Below are 19171 nucleotides of genomic sequence, written 5' to 3'. Positions count from 1 at the left end.
GCCAAATCAAACAGACAAGCAAGGAGGAAGTTGGCATATAGTGAAAAAAAATGTTTTCTTCTCAAAACCAAAACAAAATCTGACTTCTCTGCCTAAAATCTTACTTTAAAATGTTTCTCTTCTCTGTGCCATCTGGTAGAAAATGTTTCAGTTTTATATAGCTGAAAACACAATTCTGTGAACATGTCTTGGTGTTTCTGTTTTATTTCTTAATGAAAAGGAAACTTAAATGAATAAATCACAGTACTGTATCCATGTCTTCTGAGACCTGCTGACAATTTTGCCAAAACTGTCATTTGAGATGTTGGAAACTCTTGGCTTTGAAGCTGAAGAACGCTCCCTTCCGGCCCCATGTGCTACTCAAGTGACTTGCATGTTGTCATCCTAGTATCAGATGTCCTTTGAAGTGAATTTCATTAAGTGACTTGGTATATACATCCCAAGTCCAAAGCTTCATTTCATTTTCATGTTTTGACTAAATCATTCACATAAAATAGCCTTTTAAAAGTATTGACATTTATCTATTTATAGTTCAGTATCTATCCTGAACACCAAAGTCACCTGCATTTTTCTAATATCTATAATTTGTTTTACCAAATGTACGCGTGTCTGTGGGAGGCCTGGGATCAGCCATAAAGATCTTTTGCTGTCTTGTGTCAGCATCTCAGCGGGGCTTTCTTATGGCGAAATCACAGTGTGGACACAGGAAAGGAAATGGTACGATAACTGTAGGTGTAACAGCTCAGCCAAGGCTTTGCCTCTTGACCTGGATGGTTATCCTAGCAGTTTTGCCAAAGGACCTCCATTTGTAGAAGGGGGAACATTGCAATGCCAGAAATAATAACTTTTTTTTCCTTTCTGCATATTTATACAGATGATGGTGAATCCCCTTAGAGAGATTGACAAGACAGTAGGACAGCTAATGGACGGATTGAAACAGTTGAAACTACATCGATGTGTCAATGTCATTTTTGTTGGTGATCATGGTAAAATAAGAAGTATTCTTTACCAGCATATAAATGCTTGAGCAATGTAGCTGTACATATAATAGGTGGCTTAACTGAAAGGTCCATTTAAGATATTTTTGTGCTGATTTTTTCTGGTAGTTAAAAGCCCCCAAACCAGCCAGTGGGTGCAGATTGGCCACTCAGCTCATCTATTAGTTGTCATTGAAGGACACTTCTCTTTCATAACAGTGATCTGGGTATTTACATCTCACTTTGAGTTTTTCAAAGTTTGGCATTTTGGATATCACATCCAAGTGCATCTCTCTTTGCATGCATTGGAAGGCTATAATGTGCCTAGAGTAATCTTTTTGGCAGTTTTTATGAAAGGAAACAATTTAGTAGCACTAAATAAAGGATTAGGACTTTAGAGCAAGATGTTTCCATGGCAATTAGCGGGTCAGGTTATCCTACTAAGAGAAAGACTGGAATATCTGTAAGGGACTGTGTCCAGATTTGGCAGAAAATGTCATCAAAATAATGGAAGGAAGGAGGAAAATGGTAAAAAGATATTTTAGGGTGAGATAGAGAGTCTGCCAAATGCAGAGATACTATTTGGTAGGTCTCATTCTTTCAGACATCAAAAGAAACTTTACACTAGAAGAAACAGTAAATACTAGCAAAGACAAAAAGAAAAAGAAAGTTTTACTAAAGAAAAATGAGACCATGTTTGAGTGTCCTGGTTTTGCATAACTTTTTAATGATGCTACCATGCTACCAAAGGTCCTGTTCTGTTTAGATCTTTGTTTATGGAAGTCTCACAACTGCTACATTAGCAGTAAAATGGAATATGCCTCCTTTCTGGCTGCGGGGAGAGAAGGGTAAGGGGCAGGAAGGATTTCCAGGGGAGGCAGTTTTCTGCTGAGAGCTGCCTGTGACTGGCAATACATTCCTCCCCGCCACAAACGGCTGTAGGAGAGAATTGTTTATCTGTGGCTGCCTTAGAACAGACCACCAACAGACAATACCTTTTGTGTGCGACTTCTCTTAAAATCCTTTGTTTAAAAAAAAATAATCCCGAAGTAGTACACTAAACTGGAAACAGACTTTGATTTTTCCATGAGCTTAGTTTGGAGATGTGTCAGTGTGGACATGGTACATGTGGTGACTGCTTCTATGAGGTCGAGAGTGGCATTTCTCTAGTGTAGGCAAATGCAAAAATCACCCCTAGTTAGGTTCTTAATGAGTGCCTGATATTGGAATTAGATGACTGGAAAGAACAAGAATAAGATTTGTCATCCAAAAGAACAGAACACTTAAGCTGTTTGGGGTCTCTTTCTGTGCTGTTTTGGAAAACATGTTCATTTGCAAACTGGATTAATTTTGCATTTTCCTTCTGCAGGGATGGAAGACACTACTTGTGAAAGAACTGAATTTTTAAGCAACTATCTGACTAATGTGGAAGATATTATTTTGCTGCCTGGATCTTTAGGGCGAATTCGCCCTAGGTCTAGCAATAACCTAAAATGTAAGTTAATTCAATTGTACCCCTTATGGTCTGAGAACTAGATTCTGACCCTTCCTTGGGCTGACCTTGTAGGAAGGGTGTAAGTTTGCAGTGTGTCAGCGGGACATTCAGAGGGAAGCCCACTAAAGGCCAGCTGCTCGCCCCCTTCCCAGTCTGTAGCTCACAGATCCCAGAGTGGCAGAGCTGTGGGAAGTGGATGGCTGAAGCGTTCTGGGCTGAACCCCACCCTTTTCTGGCAAGGAGAAGTGGAAACTCCTGAAGCTAGTTTTGCATGGCAGCATGCGTGCCCTGAGTTTACTCACACACTTCGCTCCTCTGTCAATGAAAATGAGACTTGAGGGAGCTCAGCACAGCACGGATTGGATATAAAAAAAAATCATCTGATCCCTCTTCTGAGCTAATGGGGGAAAAAAGCGAATTTTTAATTTCGTAGCTTCTTCATGCTTTTGGCAGAGATGAGAAGCAGCACAGATGAGAAGTGGGTTGCTAAACAGCAACAGGCTGGGGATGCTGAAGGATATAATGGAGCTGTAGAGCATGCATTCAGGACCAATGCTGATAGTAAAGCTTGCTGATTTTTTGTACCATGCTGTTAGAAAATCACCCTGACAGTGTTTGAGATTAGCTGATCTTTGGTGAGAGCACACGGGGCTCAGGCAGGAGTCCTCCGGCAAAGCTAACCCTATGATTTAAAGCATTAAAGACCCAGTTGGCCCCTAGTGCTCCGCTGAGGACTACCACCTCCAGGGCAGCAGCACCAGGATGGGGCTTGTGCCGTCACCATGGCTGCTCTGGTTCAGCGTACCAGGGCATGCCTGGCTTTGCCAGCAGTTTAAGCTATCATGCAAACCATGAAACTCAAACTAACCATACGCACCTATGGTTTTTGCAGTCCATGCTACAAGGATGATAACTTTTTGTAGAGGGGAAGATCAGATAGTTGGGACAGCCAACTGCCTCCTTGTAACACCTGGGGCTTACTTTGGCTGAGGACAGATTTCACAAAAAATTGGTCTTTGAAGACTGAAAATTTCTAGAATAGCAGCAGAAATCATAAGAATGTGGTAAAACTTTCTTAGTTTTATGTATGTATTTATTTTACTATAAGCGAATTTACCTGGGTATTTATGCTGTAGGAATATGGGATGAGTGTGTAAAGCTCGGTTGAAAGTAGTGCATACGTTGACACAACTTGCTAGACTATCATAAAGACTGAATTTCCTGCACTTCACAGTCTACTGAAAACTTATATTTCAGTTCTTCTAAGAAGATTTTTTTTTTTTAAGATCTTTCAATCCTTCAATTCCCAAATTGCTGAGAAAAATTAGTTTTCTTTGGAGGATGAATGGCAACATCTTCCAAAAAGACCAGCTAGCCTGACTGACCTCTGAGTCATACTACTGGTTTTCCCACAATACCATTTTCCTCTTCTGGCCTCTGTCCACAGCTTCCTAGCGTGAATATTTGCGATTGTTTATAAATCAGCAGTTTGAACATAGAACAAAGAAGCATATTCCTTAGTTTTAGAACGGGGGTTTGCCCCCTTAAATAGCAAATTACCAGCTTTTTTATTCCTCCTCCATTTTCCTATTGATATCACTGCCTCAAGGCCTGCAGACACACCTTTGCAATGGGTAAGCCTGTAGCTTGTGTTTTGAGATTCAGTACAGCTCATCTCAAGCTCAGCAATATTGTGCCTTAAGCAATGAAGACAATATTTGCTAAGCAAAAGATTTTCAATTCCTAAGATTTTCTCTTAGCCTGTTTTTTCTCTCAGGACTGAAAAATGCTTCCCCCACACACGCTCTGCAGGAAGAGTTAGTGTGGCCTGTTGCTGGTTTTGGGCTTTCTACGTCTTGCATGTACCTTTAATAGCCCAAAGACGTATCCAGAATATTTTACTGTGGCTTTTCAGTTACTCTGTAGTAGCCTATCAAATGTTAAAAGAGACAAAAAAATGCTACGTATTTTTCTTACTGCTTCTAAGGAAGTCCATTCAAATGTGCTTTCAAAATATTTCAAGGAAAGTCTCTGTGCTTGGGGACGATTTTTTATTTTAGCGGAAAACAGTCAAAAGGCTTGAAATTATATGTTTTCAGAAAAGAGAATAAATATTAAGCTAAGGCCCTAATCATAAAACAGTGAGCAACTCTACCTCAACAACTAAAATATCACTAAGTAAAGGGTATACAGTCAAACTTTAGTTCATTTTCAGGGTATCTTATCTGATATATACAGTGTAGTTTTAGTAACAATCAGCTAACTTTTAATAAGATCACTTCTGTAAAACTACGTTATTACCTTGTGTTTTCTTGTGCTAATTGTTCATCTTTTATATTTTTGTCTTTTTTTCTTTGCTTAACAGATGACCCTAAAGTGATTGTTGCCAACCTTACAGTAAGTCTGTAGGACTGGGAGGTATCTCTGTCTATGCTGGATTGCTCACTTCACATCTTAATTTGGGGCATTATTCAGCATTCTCTCTTCACTCTTCAGGCAGGAAACCCAACCATTAACATGAATAAAGAGTGTTAAATGGTGCCCTTCATGAGTACAGATTAATGTTTGTCATAAATTCCACTGTTTGCTGCTGTAGTAGCTTTTATAACCTTTTTGGGCAGTGCAGAGCCAGAATCTCCCTGACCATCTTGACTCCCTGAATTGAGTCTATTTATTCGTTCCTTCAGAAATGGAAAGTAATCTTTTAGGGTAAATATTTTACTAGTACTTTGAAGACGCTGAAAAAGTTCATTTGATAGCCTTCAACTAGAACCTTGCTTTTAATGGAAAAAAAGTGTTTAAAATAAAAGCTGATTAAAAAAAAATCAAATTTTGTAACCAGATGGCTTTAAATATATCTGCAGATGAGATGTATTTTGAGCATTCAGCTTTCCTCTGAAACTTAAACTTTGGTCCAGTTAGAATAAAATTCTTCATCTGTGAGCTAAGTAAGTGTGATGTTTTGCATGATGCTTTCAAAAAGACTGTCATGAGAATGAAGCTTTCCAAATACATCTTTGAATGACTCCCTGGGCCCTGGTCTTACGTAAATACTGCACGGAAAGGGCTGGACCACGTACGCTACATGTACACGTTGTTTTCAAGACATCATCAATAATGACCTTAACAGCTTGATTTCTGTAGTTCAAGGTTTTATGCTTGTCTAAGCTAACTGACAGCAGTGTCATGTTTAACCATTTATTTTTCAGTGTAGAAAGCCAGACCAGCACTTCAAGCCTTACTTGAAACAGCACCTGCCTAAACGCTTGCACTATGCTTACAACCGAAGAATTGAGGATGTCCATTTACTGGTGGATCGCAAATGGCACGTGGCAAGGTAAACTCTTGCTTTTGCTTCCGTCCTGTTTTTCAGCCTTTTTTTTTTTTTTTTCCTGAGGAAATGAGACACTTGGGATCGCCCTGTCTGTCAGCATCCCGCCCCTCTACCCCATGAGCAAGGGGTGTTTTGAGGTTCTCTCATATTTGGTGCAGGTGGATGTGGCTCAGGACAAAAAATGGTTATAAAGTTTGGGAAAATCAGTAGCTGTATAGAGGGTAAAAACCCAGACTGGTTTCCTCAAGCAGCTATGTGGTTTTTGACTGATTAGCTCAAGTGTAGGAGCTGATAAGCTTTTTTTTTATGAGGTGCAAGGTTCCTTCCAACCAGGAAGCAGGGAATATGGTAGGAAAGTGAAGGCATATGTGATCAGGGGATGCTGGGGAACAAGAGGCTGAGTGGATGCAATAGGTGAATGGGAAGAAAAGATCCTGGCAGAGTGGGTGAATGCCTGAGAACATGTGGAAGGGTATGACAGGGTGGCCATCAAAGTGCTGGCAGTGTATTATGTTGCAAAACAAATCCACAGAAAACCAGGATGCTTTAGCTCAGAGAAAACCCTGTTTTGGGTTGTTTTTCCCCATATGGCTCTGAATTTTCAATTAGAAAAAATGGGCAGTTTTTAATATTCCTAGCTAAAAACTGAGTGAGGAAAAACAAGTTGGCACATATACGTATAGAGTGATCAGGGGATGAGCAGCTTTTTTTTATGAATTATGCACCCCTTTCTGTTCTGTTTTAATATATATTCTTTTTCTTGCTTTGATCTTTTGACACATGTTGTACATTACAGTACAGGAACAAGCTGGGTCTTTATGCATAAAGTTGACTCAGTGGTTCTTGGAAGATGACACAGCTTTTGGCTCATGGCAGTCAGTGATGAGCTTTAAATTATGGTAGGCTTTTTTGCCCATATAGCTGCCAGGCAAACACACGGTGTGTTGTAAGTGCCTTTTGACATCTGTGCTTATCTTTCTGTGAATTATGCAAGGATCGCTGTGCTGAAGCAGTGAATGAGAAACCCCAATTGGTTTCTTGCATAACTCCACTTGCTGGCTGGCCAGTTGCCCCGTGCAGTTTCTGTGGCTAGGGTTCATGTACGTTTCAAAGACTCACACCCTGAGTTTATGCCTATAAATGTTTTCATTTTAAGAATTTTACTGGAACTGATGGGATGGCCCGAGTTGATTGACATTTAGTAATTCCATATAAATTACATCAGACTCTTTGGCTTATTTATTCATTGGATTTTCTGAAATCTCATTCACCAATAATTTATTTGTTAATGTAACCTTAATTCATTGTACATTCACAGCCAGGAAAATGGTAGTTAAAGACCTGATTGCTGTAACTAGTTATTTACAAGGCCAAAATAAAACTCTGGCTGAACATCATTTTATTGCGGATGAAGAAATTAATTTATAGGATAATCTGGTCCACTGCATGTATTGCCTACACGTGGCCCTCATAAAAATGTACTCTGGAACAAGCTGGTAATCAATTCTTATAACAAAACACTTATTTTTCCACATATTTTGTAAAAAAAACCAACTCAGTAACAAGCTGATGATTAGCGTTCCTATTGATACAGCACTTATTTTCTCAGCTATTTATCTTCATTATTCTTTTCCCTCCAGCTTTGTTTCTGTTCCCCATTTTTGTTTATTGGGTGGAAGGCAAACAGGTGAAAGCACTTTCCAGCATTTTATGACATTTGCAGCATTGTAACATCCCTGAAGTGCTTTCTTAGAAGCCTCTGTTGGCCTTTTGAGGATTGGAAGAGTATGGTCCAAAATATCTCCAGCCTGTAGGAGAAAGTAAGCGAATAGATGCTAACGTTGTTATCAATTAGTTAGAGTTGGCTCTTAGGTTTGTGTCCTCTTATAGTGGGAGCAGAGGGGAAAAACCCTAGGGTGGTTGGATGAGCCTGCAGTCCCCACTACTGCCACTCAAGAAAGATGAGCCTTGTAACTGCCATGTAACTTTATCCCTCCTACCCCCAAAGTATGTTGTCAGGTCAGCTGCCGTATCTACACCTTTGAGGAAATTTTCTAATATTTTTTCAATATAGGAAAGCTGTGGACGTTTACAAGAAACCAACGGGAAAATGTTTCTTCCATGGAGACCATGGCTATGACAACAAGATAAACAGCATGCAGGTATGAGCTATGCAGTAACCTTTGTGGGAAGGTTGCTGAAGGCAGAAGAAATTGGAGGTCTCTAAAATATATTAAAAAACCCTATCTTTTAATGCTCTTCTTTTGTATGCTTTTTTTTTTTTTTTAAGACTGTCTTTATAGGTTATGGTCCTACATTCAAATACAAGACCAAAGTACCTCCTTTTGAAAATATTGAACTTTACAATGTCATGTGTGGTAAGTTACCTGCTTGAGAAAATGCAAGAGAAACGCGCTGTTTTACCTAATAGGACTGCGCTTAGGCACCTGTGAGCTCATTTCCTGATTCCCTCCCAGTGTCCCTTCCCCAGTCCCCCTTTCCAAGTCATACGAGGAGAGGCTGAGGGAGCTGGGCATGTTTAGCTTGGAGAAGAGGAGGCTGAGGGGAGACCTCATTGCCCTCTACAACTACCTGAAAGGAGGCTGTAGAGAGGTGGGTGTTGGCCTCTTCTCCCAGGTGAATAATGACAGAACCAGAGGAAATGGTCTGAAGTTGTGGCAGGGGAGGTTTAGGTTAGATATTAGGAAGAATGACTTTACTGAAAGAGTGGTCAGGCACTGGAACAGCCTGCCCAGGGAGGGGGTTGAGTCACCATCCCTCGAGGTGTTTAAGAAATGTCTAGATGTGGCACTTCAGGGCACGCTCTAGTGGCAGAGATTGTAGGGGTTTGGGTTTTTTTGTGTCTGTATGGTTGGACTCGATGATCTCAAAGGTCCTTTCCAACCACGAAGATTCTATGATTCTATGATTCCCAAGCACTTGCCTTTTGGTCAGGAGGGCTGAAGCACTTCTCAGGGTCCTCAGTTTGCTATACTCTAGCAACTGGCCAGTAAAGGGGGTTACCATAGTTTTGGTGCGTGCAGCTTGGCAGAGATCGAATAAGCACCACTACAGTGCGTGGTGCCCACACCTCAGCAGCCGAGGAAGGAGGTTTCTGTTCAGAGGCTGCTTCTGCACTTGCACGACTCATGGAGCAACTCAGGGGCATCACTTAGTTTTCTATGGCATCTCCTGGTATGATTATGTTTCCTACACTCCTACTGTGGCCATGAAGCAGAATCTGATGATGTATACAGATATTCTTTATGATCTTTTCTTTAATACCGATTTCCCAGGGTAAAAAAAACTTTATAGCTGAAGGTGTAATTCACTTATTTAATTTTTTTTTTCAAACATGAAATACCAAAAAGGTGACTAGCCCTTGTGTCTAAAGCAGGTGACTAATAACACTGTGTTCTGGGTGGCTGGCGTAGAGTCAAAATATTGACTGTAGGTTTGCACTGGAAGCTGCAGGAGTAGTTACAATAAAACTGCTTTCCAGTGTCTTGATGCAAATTAACCTTCTTGTCATAAAGACCACCATACTATTCAGAGAGAGTTTGCAATTTTGTGATTTGGAAACAGGTCAGGATTTTTATTATATTAAAAGCATTCATTCGCATGTCATGGGTGTAAACAGTATTGAAAATAAATGTCTTAACTCAGTAGAGATGCTGCTGCATACATGTTTGCAATCTAACCGTCCTTCGTTTATCCTTGGTGTTTTCATAGATCTGCTTGGATTAAAGCCTGCTCCCAATAATGGCACCCATGGAAGTTTAAATCACTTGCTGAGAGCCAACTTTTATAAACCAACTGTGCCAGATGAAGTTGCTAAACCACTCTATCCTGTTGCTCTGCCATCTGCATCAGATTTTGATATAGGATGTACATGTGATGATAAGGTAGGTGTTCAGGATCTGCTGATGCTTCCCCTGTTAGCAGCAGTTGCCTAGTAAAGTTGAAGCCATTTTATCTATTTTGAGAGGGTTTGATCTGTAAGAACTTCCAGATCCTTCCTATGAAGTGTTTGTGCCCTTTTGGAGCAATTATAGCTTTTTGTAAAACAGGAAACAAAAAAATTGTCGGTGTTTTATAGCACTAGTTTTGTTTTGCTAGATGCCTAGTAAAACGAGATGTCAGAATGCTCCAGTGGTCCTAATCTTGTTCCTTTTTTCTATTCTTGAGAAGAACAAGTTGGATGAACTCAACAAGCGCTTTCATGTCAAGGGAACAGAAGGTAAGAGCCTGGCATCAGAGTCAATAAAATAAAAATAACAAAGTTAGTTTGCATCATTGATACCAGAATACTCCTGCTTTGGTTTCGTTAATGGGTAGTAAACCGTCTTTTCAAGTAACTGTCAAAATAGCACGTGGACATACATGCGATACATGGGCAAGAATAAGTGCTGCTCATGTCAGGAAGTGCACGCTATCTTTCGCTGTAACCAGGACTAAAGTGTCACGCAAAGTGATAGGAGTTTTAGCTCTTCCTTTCCATCGCTGTTAGGAGGTTTAAGCTCCACTGTGGAAGTGGAGAGATGAGGAAAAGAGAAGGAGCATGAGGCAGTGCCCCACTCAACCACAGGCGATAGACGGGATGAAAAACATAGATGACATCTGTGCACTGTGTTTTACCAGTACTGTTCAGGCTGAGGTTTCACCAGGTCAGTGTTAGAAAGGACGGTACAGCTGCTTTGACAATCCCTGACTGGGTCATTAATGCTTGGGGTTCAGGGTGCAGGTTACCCACTGAAACAAGTGCAGAAATGCTCTGCTGGTTCAGGGATGCTCAGCACCGTTCTGTCCCTCATCAGCGGTCAAGTCAATGTTACTCCCAAGAGAAGGCATCTGCTGCTCTCCTGGACACTAGTTCCCGCAGCCTCCCTGCTGTGTTCCAGCGCTGACTTCTGTGTGTCTGTGCTCCCAGCCGCGGCAGGGCTGTGGTCCAGGTTAAAAGGGAGCAGTAGGAGCAGAGGGGAGGGGAAGGGAACTGCTTTTCTGAGCAGCAACACTGGCAGAAAGGCACACCAAAGCAGAGCTTTCCTTCCCCCAGCTGTGATCCCGTTCAGCATGACAATTCACAGCGTTCCCCTCACCAATTGCCAAATTAACAGATTCTGAAGTGTTTAGACATGGACTTTTGAGATGCTTCAAATCATAGTGCTCAGATGAGTAAGGAGATTTTTTTTTTTTTAATTCCCTTGTGAAGCTACTTCTTCAGTTTTTCTGTTGTGAATAGGGCATGCGGCCTAGCCTTTAGTTTCTAGAGGTGAAATTATTCCTTTTCTTTGAGTTAAATGGCCTTTCTGCAGCTTTCACCTTGTTAAACTGATTTTTCCAATTAGTGAAGAGCTACTCCCTGCTGTGGCAATTTCTGGCTTCAGGAAAAAACACCCTCACCATTGTACTCATAGATATCTCAATATCTTTATTTTCATTTAAGGTTTTGATGCTTCTTCACTTCAGTAGTATAAAAATAGTATTTTTGATATATTTTAAGATATAAGCATTTAAACCAATTTCACTTGCTTGTTTGTAAGTTGTCTGTTAAGTGGAATGAAGTGCCCCTTATTTAAGCAATAAGCAGTTCTGCTATGCGCAAGTTATTTTGTTGTATTTTATGGCAGGCTGTAGCACCAGTTTATGGATTTTCCTGCATTTACTTAGTAATTCCCTTCTCCCACATAGTGGACCATATATATTTAGCTGATGCTGTTATTCACATGCAAAAGAAAAAGATTCCTTCAGCTTTTTACTAAAGCAAGTTTATCATGTTTGTCCTTAGACAAGGCTTTTTGTACTTTTCTTTCTTGTATCCTATAAAAATATCCTCTATTTGGGCTCAAACACTAACAGAACATGCCCTTTTCTTTCAGATTAAAAGCCTATCTGAATAGTGTTAGGCCATTTTCCTTGTTTCTATGTTTTGATTTCCAAAAGCGAGCCAAGCCTGTTTGCCGAATGGTTATCAAAAGCAATGAACTGTGCAGCACAATGAAGAATTAGCCAGGAAATTTATTTTTCTTTTATCTCTTTCAATGATGTTCTGGTCTTTTTATAAGCAAACTTATCAGAGGTATCTAACAACATTTAACCATAACAGATCACCAAGACAGAAGAAAAGCAAGTTTTGCAGAGTTGGAAGTACCTTTTTGTAGCCAAAGTTAAGAAAAGGGTGTGTCTGTTTGTTTCTTTTCTTTGATATCACTGACAGAAAATAGCACATCAGTTTTCAGAACATCATCTGTATCAGCCAAGTGGAAAAAAAAAACTCTTTTAGTGAGTGAGCATTTTTGCAAGTGACTTCACAAAAAACATAGGAAGGAGAGAAAGTCTGGAGAAGACTGGCAGGAGTGGTAGGATAGGGGCTGATTTACAGCTACAAAACCCAAAAATGCTTATGACCTCATGTGTGACTGAAATGCGGACACAAAGATCCTTGTGGAGTCCCTTATGTTTGTAGAAACACCCTCTCTCCATGCTATGACCCCAGCAAGCTATCAAGTGCAGAAAGGACTTTTAACCTCCAAGTGGGTTGTGAGTCTGGAATGGGATCCCAACAAAAATATTAGAAGAACTGCTGCTCTCTCTGTTACAAGATTTCCTTAGCAGTTATTCAGGGTTAGTACCCCATTAAGGATTACTGTGAAACCGGCATGTGCTGGAAAGCCAACTCCTCTTTTTTTTCATCTTTAAGGCTTTCAGTAATAAATGTAAATATAATTTCTTCTGATCTGTAGAGAAGCATCTACTATACGGGCGCCCCGCAGTACTGTACCGCACAAAATACAATATCTTGCATCACCATGACTTTGAAAGTGGCTACAGTGAAACATTCCTGATGCCTCTCTGGACATCCTACACTATTTCCAAACAGGTCAGTGCTGTCTTTGCCTTTGGAAAGTGCTTAAAAAGTCCTGGGAAAATCTGTTCCTTTAGTCCTAAAATTCCTCTTGCCCAAGTAGAGTTTCCCACTGGTAATTATGTCAAATACCATTGAAAACTATGCCAAAATCCTTTTTTCCCTTCATGAGAAAAGAGTTTTAAGACAGAAGGGCTGTATATTTCTGTTCCTGTTTGCATTTTCTTTCTATATTTTGCTCGATGGGTGTTCGGTTTATTATGATAGCATAATCAGTGACTTCATTTGAATTATTTCCCATGGTGACTTCTGCTACCTGAAGGAGGGGCTCTCCCGTAGGCAGAGGAGCAGGACTTGGTTGTGCAGCTGAGTAGTTTATTGTACTCCACACAAGGCCTTCCATCTAATCTGTTGACTATATGAAATTGTTTTCTTTTGGCTATAAATGCTGGACTTAACTTTCTGGTCATTTCTGTGTATGTTCCTCCATGCAGGCAGAGGTATCAGGTGTCCCCGAGCACCTGGCCAACTGTGTGAGGCCCGACCTCCGCATTTCTCCAGGAAACAGCCAGAGCTGCGCAGCCTACAGAGGCGACAAACAGCTCTCCTACGGCTTCCTTTTCCCTCCTCGTAAGTTCAGATAGCTTTTTAATACCTAGAGGTTTTGTAATTTTCTTTTTTGTCAGGGAAAAACTTAGGTACAAAAAAACCTTCCTACCAGATATCAACAAAGTGTTCTTTTGAGATTGTTAGGAAAGAATATAGGTAGGAATTGTTTCATTTCCCCTGCTCTGGGCTGATTTCTTCATCCATGATGGCTTCTCAGAGGAGCTGCTTCTGTACCAGTGCCACACAGGGGGCTAAATGGGATGGATACGTTATTCTTGCTGCACTCGCTGAGGACCAAGGGCCCAATGCCACAAGTTGCCCTCACGGCTCTGGTCCCTCAACTCCGCAAGAGCTGCTCCAAACTGGTGCCCACCTTCGCACACCATAACAGTGAAGTGTCCCAGTTTAGTTAATAAAAATAAAGGAGAGCGAAGAATTGCACTGAGTAGGAGTACAACCTAGAAGACAATGTTCAAAAACTGTCCCTTTAAAGTCAATTAATAGATACTAGCTTATAAGAACTGGGAAACTAGCCAGAGGTTTTTAATTTTTAATTCCAACATCCGAAAGGTAAACGTGTATTTAATTTATAAATCCATTTAGACTCTTGCACACTATGGTAATTTCTGACATCCTATAGAAACAGTGCTAGTAGAAAACCTGTGTAAATGAGTTTCCTGGATTCTCCCGGTGCAGCCTTGGAGCAGCGATCTGGGACTAGTAAATGTTCAAGGGACACCACTGTCTCACAGCTGTGAACTTCATTGCTCTGCCTTCCTCACTCAGTGGCTGAAATATTTTATGGTGGGTTTCTGATATGGAATTGGTGGCGCAGAGCCTTGCTCAGAACTAGAAGTCGATCCTGCAGTCTGCTCCCTGGAAATTGCGTGCCTATTTTGTAAAAGCCTGCAGAGAATCTCTCTGACTTCTGACAGTGCAAAAATAGATGAACTATAAAAATATTTTGAAATGGTTGACAGTTGGAGCAAAGATAAAATCCTTACCTTCCATGTCCAGCTGCCACATTAAAGTAAGAATAAATGTTAGGCATATAACGTGCACTTGTGAATATAGGATTCAGATTGCTGTTTAGGTTACAGTATTACTTTTGATTACTCTCTGAAGTAATTCTTATGTTTCTTGAATAAAACATAAAACATTTTTATGTTTCTTGAATTTCTGATAGTTCATTTTATTAATATTTTCCTGTTTTATTGTTTTCAGAATTAAGTTCCTCTGCAGAAGCAAAATATGATGCTTTTCTAATAACAAATATCATTCCAATGTATCCTGCTTTCAAAAGTAAGTGCCCATTCCATGGCTTTATTCTCTTTCCCAACATTTTTTTTTAATATGTGTGTTGGACAATGGAATGGATTGATGGGAGAAGTTTAGAACATAAAGTTCAGTTACCTGTAGCCAGCAGATAATACGTGTGGGCACCAGTATATTTCTAGGAATGGGCAGGCAAAATACCACAAGAAAGGTTTAAGCTTTAAGAAAGGCTTATTTCCCTTGGTGCTGGGCTAAGATAAGAGCATCAGATGTGCTGTAGTTCAGCAATTTTGCTTCACGCCACAGTAATTCAGTTTGTGCGAGACTGCCGAGATTTCCTTGTCTGTAGCCCAAGTTAGTGCAGCGCATACTCAAACAACATGTTTTTACTTCTCAACACAAGCCTGGGAGTGTGCACTTAGCATGTTGTTGTAGTTCAGGAACAAGTGATTATTTTTTATTTTCTATTTATACCCTTGAGAGGGAGACCAAACGTATTTATTACCTATAAAGAAAAAGGAAGAGAAAACCAATTTATGGAAAATGAGCAATGACTTAAAGCTGGCTGAAACTTTCAGTGCTGGAGGGATATAGCATTAACTTTTCTTTTGTCTGCACATCCCTTTTCTCTCTAGTTTTGCCAAGAGGTAGGAAAACCATCAGACTATTCTGGTGGCATTTTTGGCTTGGCAGGAATTGAGAAGCCTTGGAAGAATCTCAAGAGCCTGTTCTTGTGAGATTTCCAATTCAGATTTTAGGCCAGAGAGGTTTGGATAAACATCAAAGCCTATGGGAGGCTTTTTCTTTTTAACCAGAAAAGAGTGTTTTTTACTGAAAAACCTCTGAGTAGGAACAAGTGGTGATGTTTGCTGGAAATTGGAGCAAAGGCACTTAACTGATTACAGAGTGCAAAATTATTGGGGATTTCCCACTCTCAAATCACTTCATAAAAATGCTCTTTATGCTAATGTTAGTCTAAGCAAATTAGCCGAGATGCTGATCGCAGGAGAACAACACACCACCAGCAGCTCATTTTGGCTAGTGGCCTGTATCTTTATCACAAGTGGGTGAAAGATTCCCTGAGAACAAATGCTGGAACTAATATAATTCCTGGGGAGTCATGAACCACTACACGTGTGCAGGTTGCAGTGTAGAGAGCTGATTGTAAGATCATTATACAGAGCTTTTTCCACAGCAGGGAAAGTACAAAGTGACAGCTTTACGCTGTGCTGGCTTTGGGGGCAGTGCTGGCTGCAGAGAACCCCTCCTCTGCTTTGTTGTTTCTTTTTTTTTAATTCACTGTCCCATCCCATCCTCCAAGGCAATAATTCTGTGTCTATCTTTTCTGTAGCGAGTCTGGCTTAAGCAGCTCCCACTTTGCTGGAGCTGCAAGATGATGCCCCTGGGCTGGCCCCTCCATTGCACTGGTGTTTCTGTCTGTGTGGCTGCAGTGGGAACCCAAGTGGGGAACTGGTCCAGCTGGAAAACTCGGGGCGGGGCGGGGGGGCAGAACTTTCCTTTTGGGGCTATTTTTATTCTTATTGCTAAGGCTGATGCATTGGAGGAGCGAGCAGCTGGAGGAGTGGTACTGCCAAGTGGTTCCCACAGCTGTGGTTCTTGTTAGAGCATTGCTGGTGGGGCCCTCTGCATCAGCCTGAGCGGGGAGCTCAGGTGGCACCGGGCAAGTCACAGGACAAGGCGTACGGGGGAACTTGCTGAGGCTGGCATTGCTGTCAGTGCCGGGGAACCACGGACTCAACGCACTGAGCTGGCAAGACAAAAGTTAAACTTTTACAAGCTTGAGTTGCTTTGTTTACACAGACTTCTGTTAGTGTTAAAATAAAAACGTGAAAAAAAAAAAAAGGAAAAGAATGATGTAATTGGAGATTACAGTGTGTTTCCTGTCTCCGCAAGCATCTGAACTTGTTACGGTTGAGGCGGGTGTGTTGGGATGAAGTGCAATGCTCTTCCCAAAAGTCGCCGTAACGAGATGCCAGACCATAGTTTGGTCATCCTTGACGCACCTAATGTAAAAGTTAGGCATTTTGTGTCCAAGGAGAATTTAACTGGAAGAATATGACTTTTGTGCTTCCCTTTCTTTTAAAATGTTTGTGTTTTGCTTTTAAACATGGTGCTGTTTCCTTTCTAGAATTAAAAAAACCCCATAGCATCATTCTCTGTAACTAGATAAGAAAGACAAAGGAAGTGTTTACAGGGACATCAAAAGTGTGTGAATAGCTGTTTCTACTGCTTGGTGAAGGAACAGGGAGCTCTCTGTGCTGTGTCTATGGCAATGCCAGCCTGGGAGTGGTACCGTGCATTTTCTTTATCACTGGTTGGGGAAAAAGATCAACAGAGAACAAAGAAGTCTGAATAGGCTTTATTGACCAAACTGAATGAAGCTGCAGTAAATCTGTAATGCTTAATCTTTGATTTCCCCTAACATTGTGTAAATGATGTCCACTGGATTTTTATTTTCAGGAAAAAATATTGTTTACAATCTTGACATATTTTAGCTTATCCAAATTTGGGGGTGTTTTATTTTTTCTTGCTTTTTTTCCCTCACAGAGGTATGGAACTATTTCCAAAGGGTTTTGGTGAAGAGATACGCCACTGAACGAAACGGAGTCAATGTTATAAGTGGACCAATCTTTGACTATGACTATGATGGTTTACATGACACACCCGACAAAATAAAACAGTAAGAGTTTGTCTTTACATTGGTTTGGTGTTGCTTCTCTTAATGGTGGCTTTATCTTAAACAATTCATTATGTGCGCTTTGTTCAATTTTGGGGAGGAGATGTAATTTTCTAGCACTTTCTAAAATTATTGTTCATCAGGACTGCCCCTGTAGGTAGGACAGTGGTAAAAATAAGGAAATGGCAATTGAGCAGTTAACTGCTCACCTTGACTTTGAAATTAAGTGTTCATTCATCTTTGAGATTAAGCTGAATTATGTTCCAAAGAATCTATTTTCTCTAAAACTCTCCAGAACGTAAGAGTTGACAACTGGATACCAGAGCAAATCGTAGCAGTGCTATTGAGTTAGATACTCAATTTTGTTAATTCAGTAATGTTTTCTCGCTATGTCCCTGAACCGAAGAAGCCTTTCAGCACTGGTGTGTGGTATTTCTATAACATGGTATCAAAACATGAACTAATTGAATGCTCATTTTCAGACCGTGCCTAGGAATCAAACACATCTCAACAACGTATGTGTGTCCTCACATGTAGGGGAGGGAAGACCATGTTGTTTGTGTAACCTTCCTCCAAACAGGTTTATCCTTTGTGGATAAATGTTTGCTTTATTCCGCCAGGTTTGTGGAAGGCAGTGCCATCCCCGTTCCTACTCATTACTATGCCATCATAACCAGCTGCTTAGATTTCACTCAGCCAGCTGACAAGTGTGATGGACCACTCTCCGTTCTCTCATACATCCTTCCCCACCGGCCTGACAATGACGAGAGCTGCAATGTAAGTTCTGCTGCACTACTGTAGCCCCATGGCAAATATGTCCCTGGGACACGTGAAACCCCATTACAGTTAGATACTAGTGCTCGCTGATGTCTTGAATAAAAGCATAGGATAGGAGTCTATTAAGTGTCATGTTCAACTCATTAGACAAAAGCACTCCTCCATAATATCAGAGAAAATATGGAACTGTTAGTGCATCTAAAATTGTCTGGAAGATCTGACATAGAGCAGGTTGGCAGTAAACAACCTGTGGTTTCTATGTTTTGGCAGAGACTGTCAGTGTAACCTCAGAGCAGATTGGGGGGAGGCCGTGTGCGTAGATGCATTGTGCTGGCAGCCAGCCGGCTGTTTTTATTGAGGTCTGTTTCCATATGCAGGTACAATGTAGTCTGTCTGTTATGGCAGTCTGAGTGCATCAGACAGCGTGATTACATCCAACCCACACAGTATTAAAACTATATGCTAAAACCTGCCGAGGGCAGAGTGCCAGCTCTTGCTGCTTCCAGAATGTGTCTTGATTCATGGGAAAAGTTTGGATTCTCATTACCAGAGATGACCAGACACCTTCCTGGTTCCTTTCCTATCTCCCTTTAGGATGCAAGATCCTATAGTGTAAGAATCTTGGTGAAGTATAAAGGCTTCAGTCTGATCAGCACTGCACACTCGGCAGCTGATCGTGCGGCAGGAGAACGGTCAGGTCCCCACGGGCTCCAGCGTTCTGCAAGGACAGACGTCCGTCCAGGCAGCTGTATTTAGACTTGTCCTTCCGCCTGAACTTGTTCTCCCATTACACAGCTGTGCGGATTCCTGCACACAGACACTTCACTATAGGCTGCCAGGAGACCGTTTCCTGAATGAACGCATTAATGTTATGAATTTTGTATTGGCACAAAAAGTTAAGACTCCTATTCCAGCTACAGGCAGAAATAGTCATTCCAACTCTGTACACAATTCACCTGGAACACTGTCTCTTTCTCATTCATCAAACATCGCCTGCTTTCAGGTCCCTCTTTTTAAAACCACGCTTTTGGAGCGGTATCCCTCTCTATTGAGCAGGTCTGGCTTCCCCCTGTTTGGACTCTTAACTGCTTTGGGCAGAGATGTCTTCCACCAGAAGTCTCGGAAAGTCCTACATATATAT

General features: G+C 41.1%; 1 protein-coding gene across 6 annotated transcripts in view; it reads left to right on the top strand.

Annotated features, from left to right (window-relative positions):
• Nucleotides 1-19171, top strand: part of ENPP2 (ectonucleotide pyrophosphatase/phosphodiesterase 2) — a 77142-nt gene that overhangs the window by 51618 nt on the left and 6353 nt on the right. For 4 of the 6 annotated variants that reach the window (XM_063327454.1, XM_063327455.1, XM_063327457.1 and 1 more), the window contains exons 12-24: nucleotides 875-986; nucleotides 2347-2472; nucleotides 4838-4869; nucleotides 5682-5809; nucleotides 7881-7968; nucleotides 8097-8184; nucleotides 9539-9711; nucleotides 9995-10046; nucleotides 12550-12686; nucleotides 13166-13301; nucleotides 14505-14582; nucleotides 17124-17256; nucleotides 17874-18030. In XM_063327454.1, coding sequence (XP_063183524.1) covers nucleotides 875-986; nucleotides 2347-2472; nucleotides 4838-4869; nucleotides 5682-5809; nucleotides 7881-7968; nucleotides 8097-8184; nucleotides 9539-9711; nucleotides 9995-10046; nucleotides 12550-12686; nucleotides 13166-13301; nucleotides 14505-14582; nucleotides 17124-17256; nucleotides 17874-18030 — 1440 coding nt within the window. The remainder of the gene's footprint in view (nucleotides 1-874; nucleotides 987-2346; nucleotides 2473-4837; nucleotides 4870-5681; nucleotides 5810-7880; nucleotides 7969-8096; nucleotides 8185-9538; nucleotides 9712-9994; nucleotides 10047-12549; nucleotides 12687-13165; nucleotides 13302-14504; nucleotides 14583-17123; nucleotides 17257-17873; nucleotides 18031-19171) is intronic. The other 2 variants (XM_063327456.1, XM_063327458.1) reach the window with 1 other exon arrangement.

Source organism: Chroicocephalus ridibundus, chromosome 2, assembly GCF_963924245.1.
Source record: "Chroicocephalus ridibundus chromosome 2, bChrRid1.1, whole genome shotgun sequence".
Lineage (NCBI taxonomy): Eukaryota > Metazoa > Chordata > Aves > Charadriiformes > Laridae > Chroicocephalus > Chroicocephalus ridibundus.
This window is presented reverse-complemented; position numbering and strand designations above follow the sequence as displayed.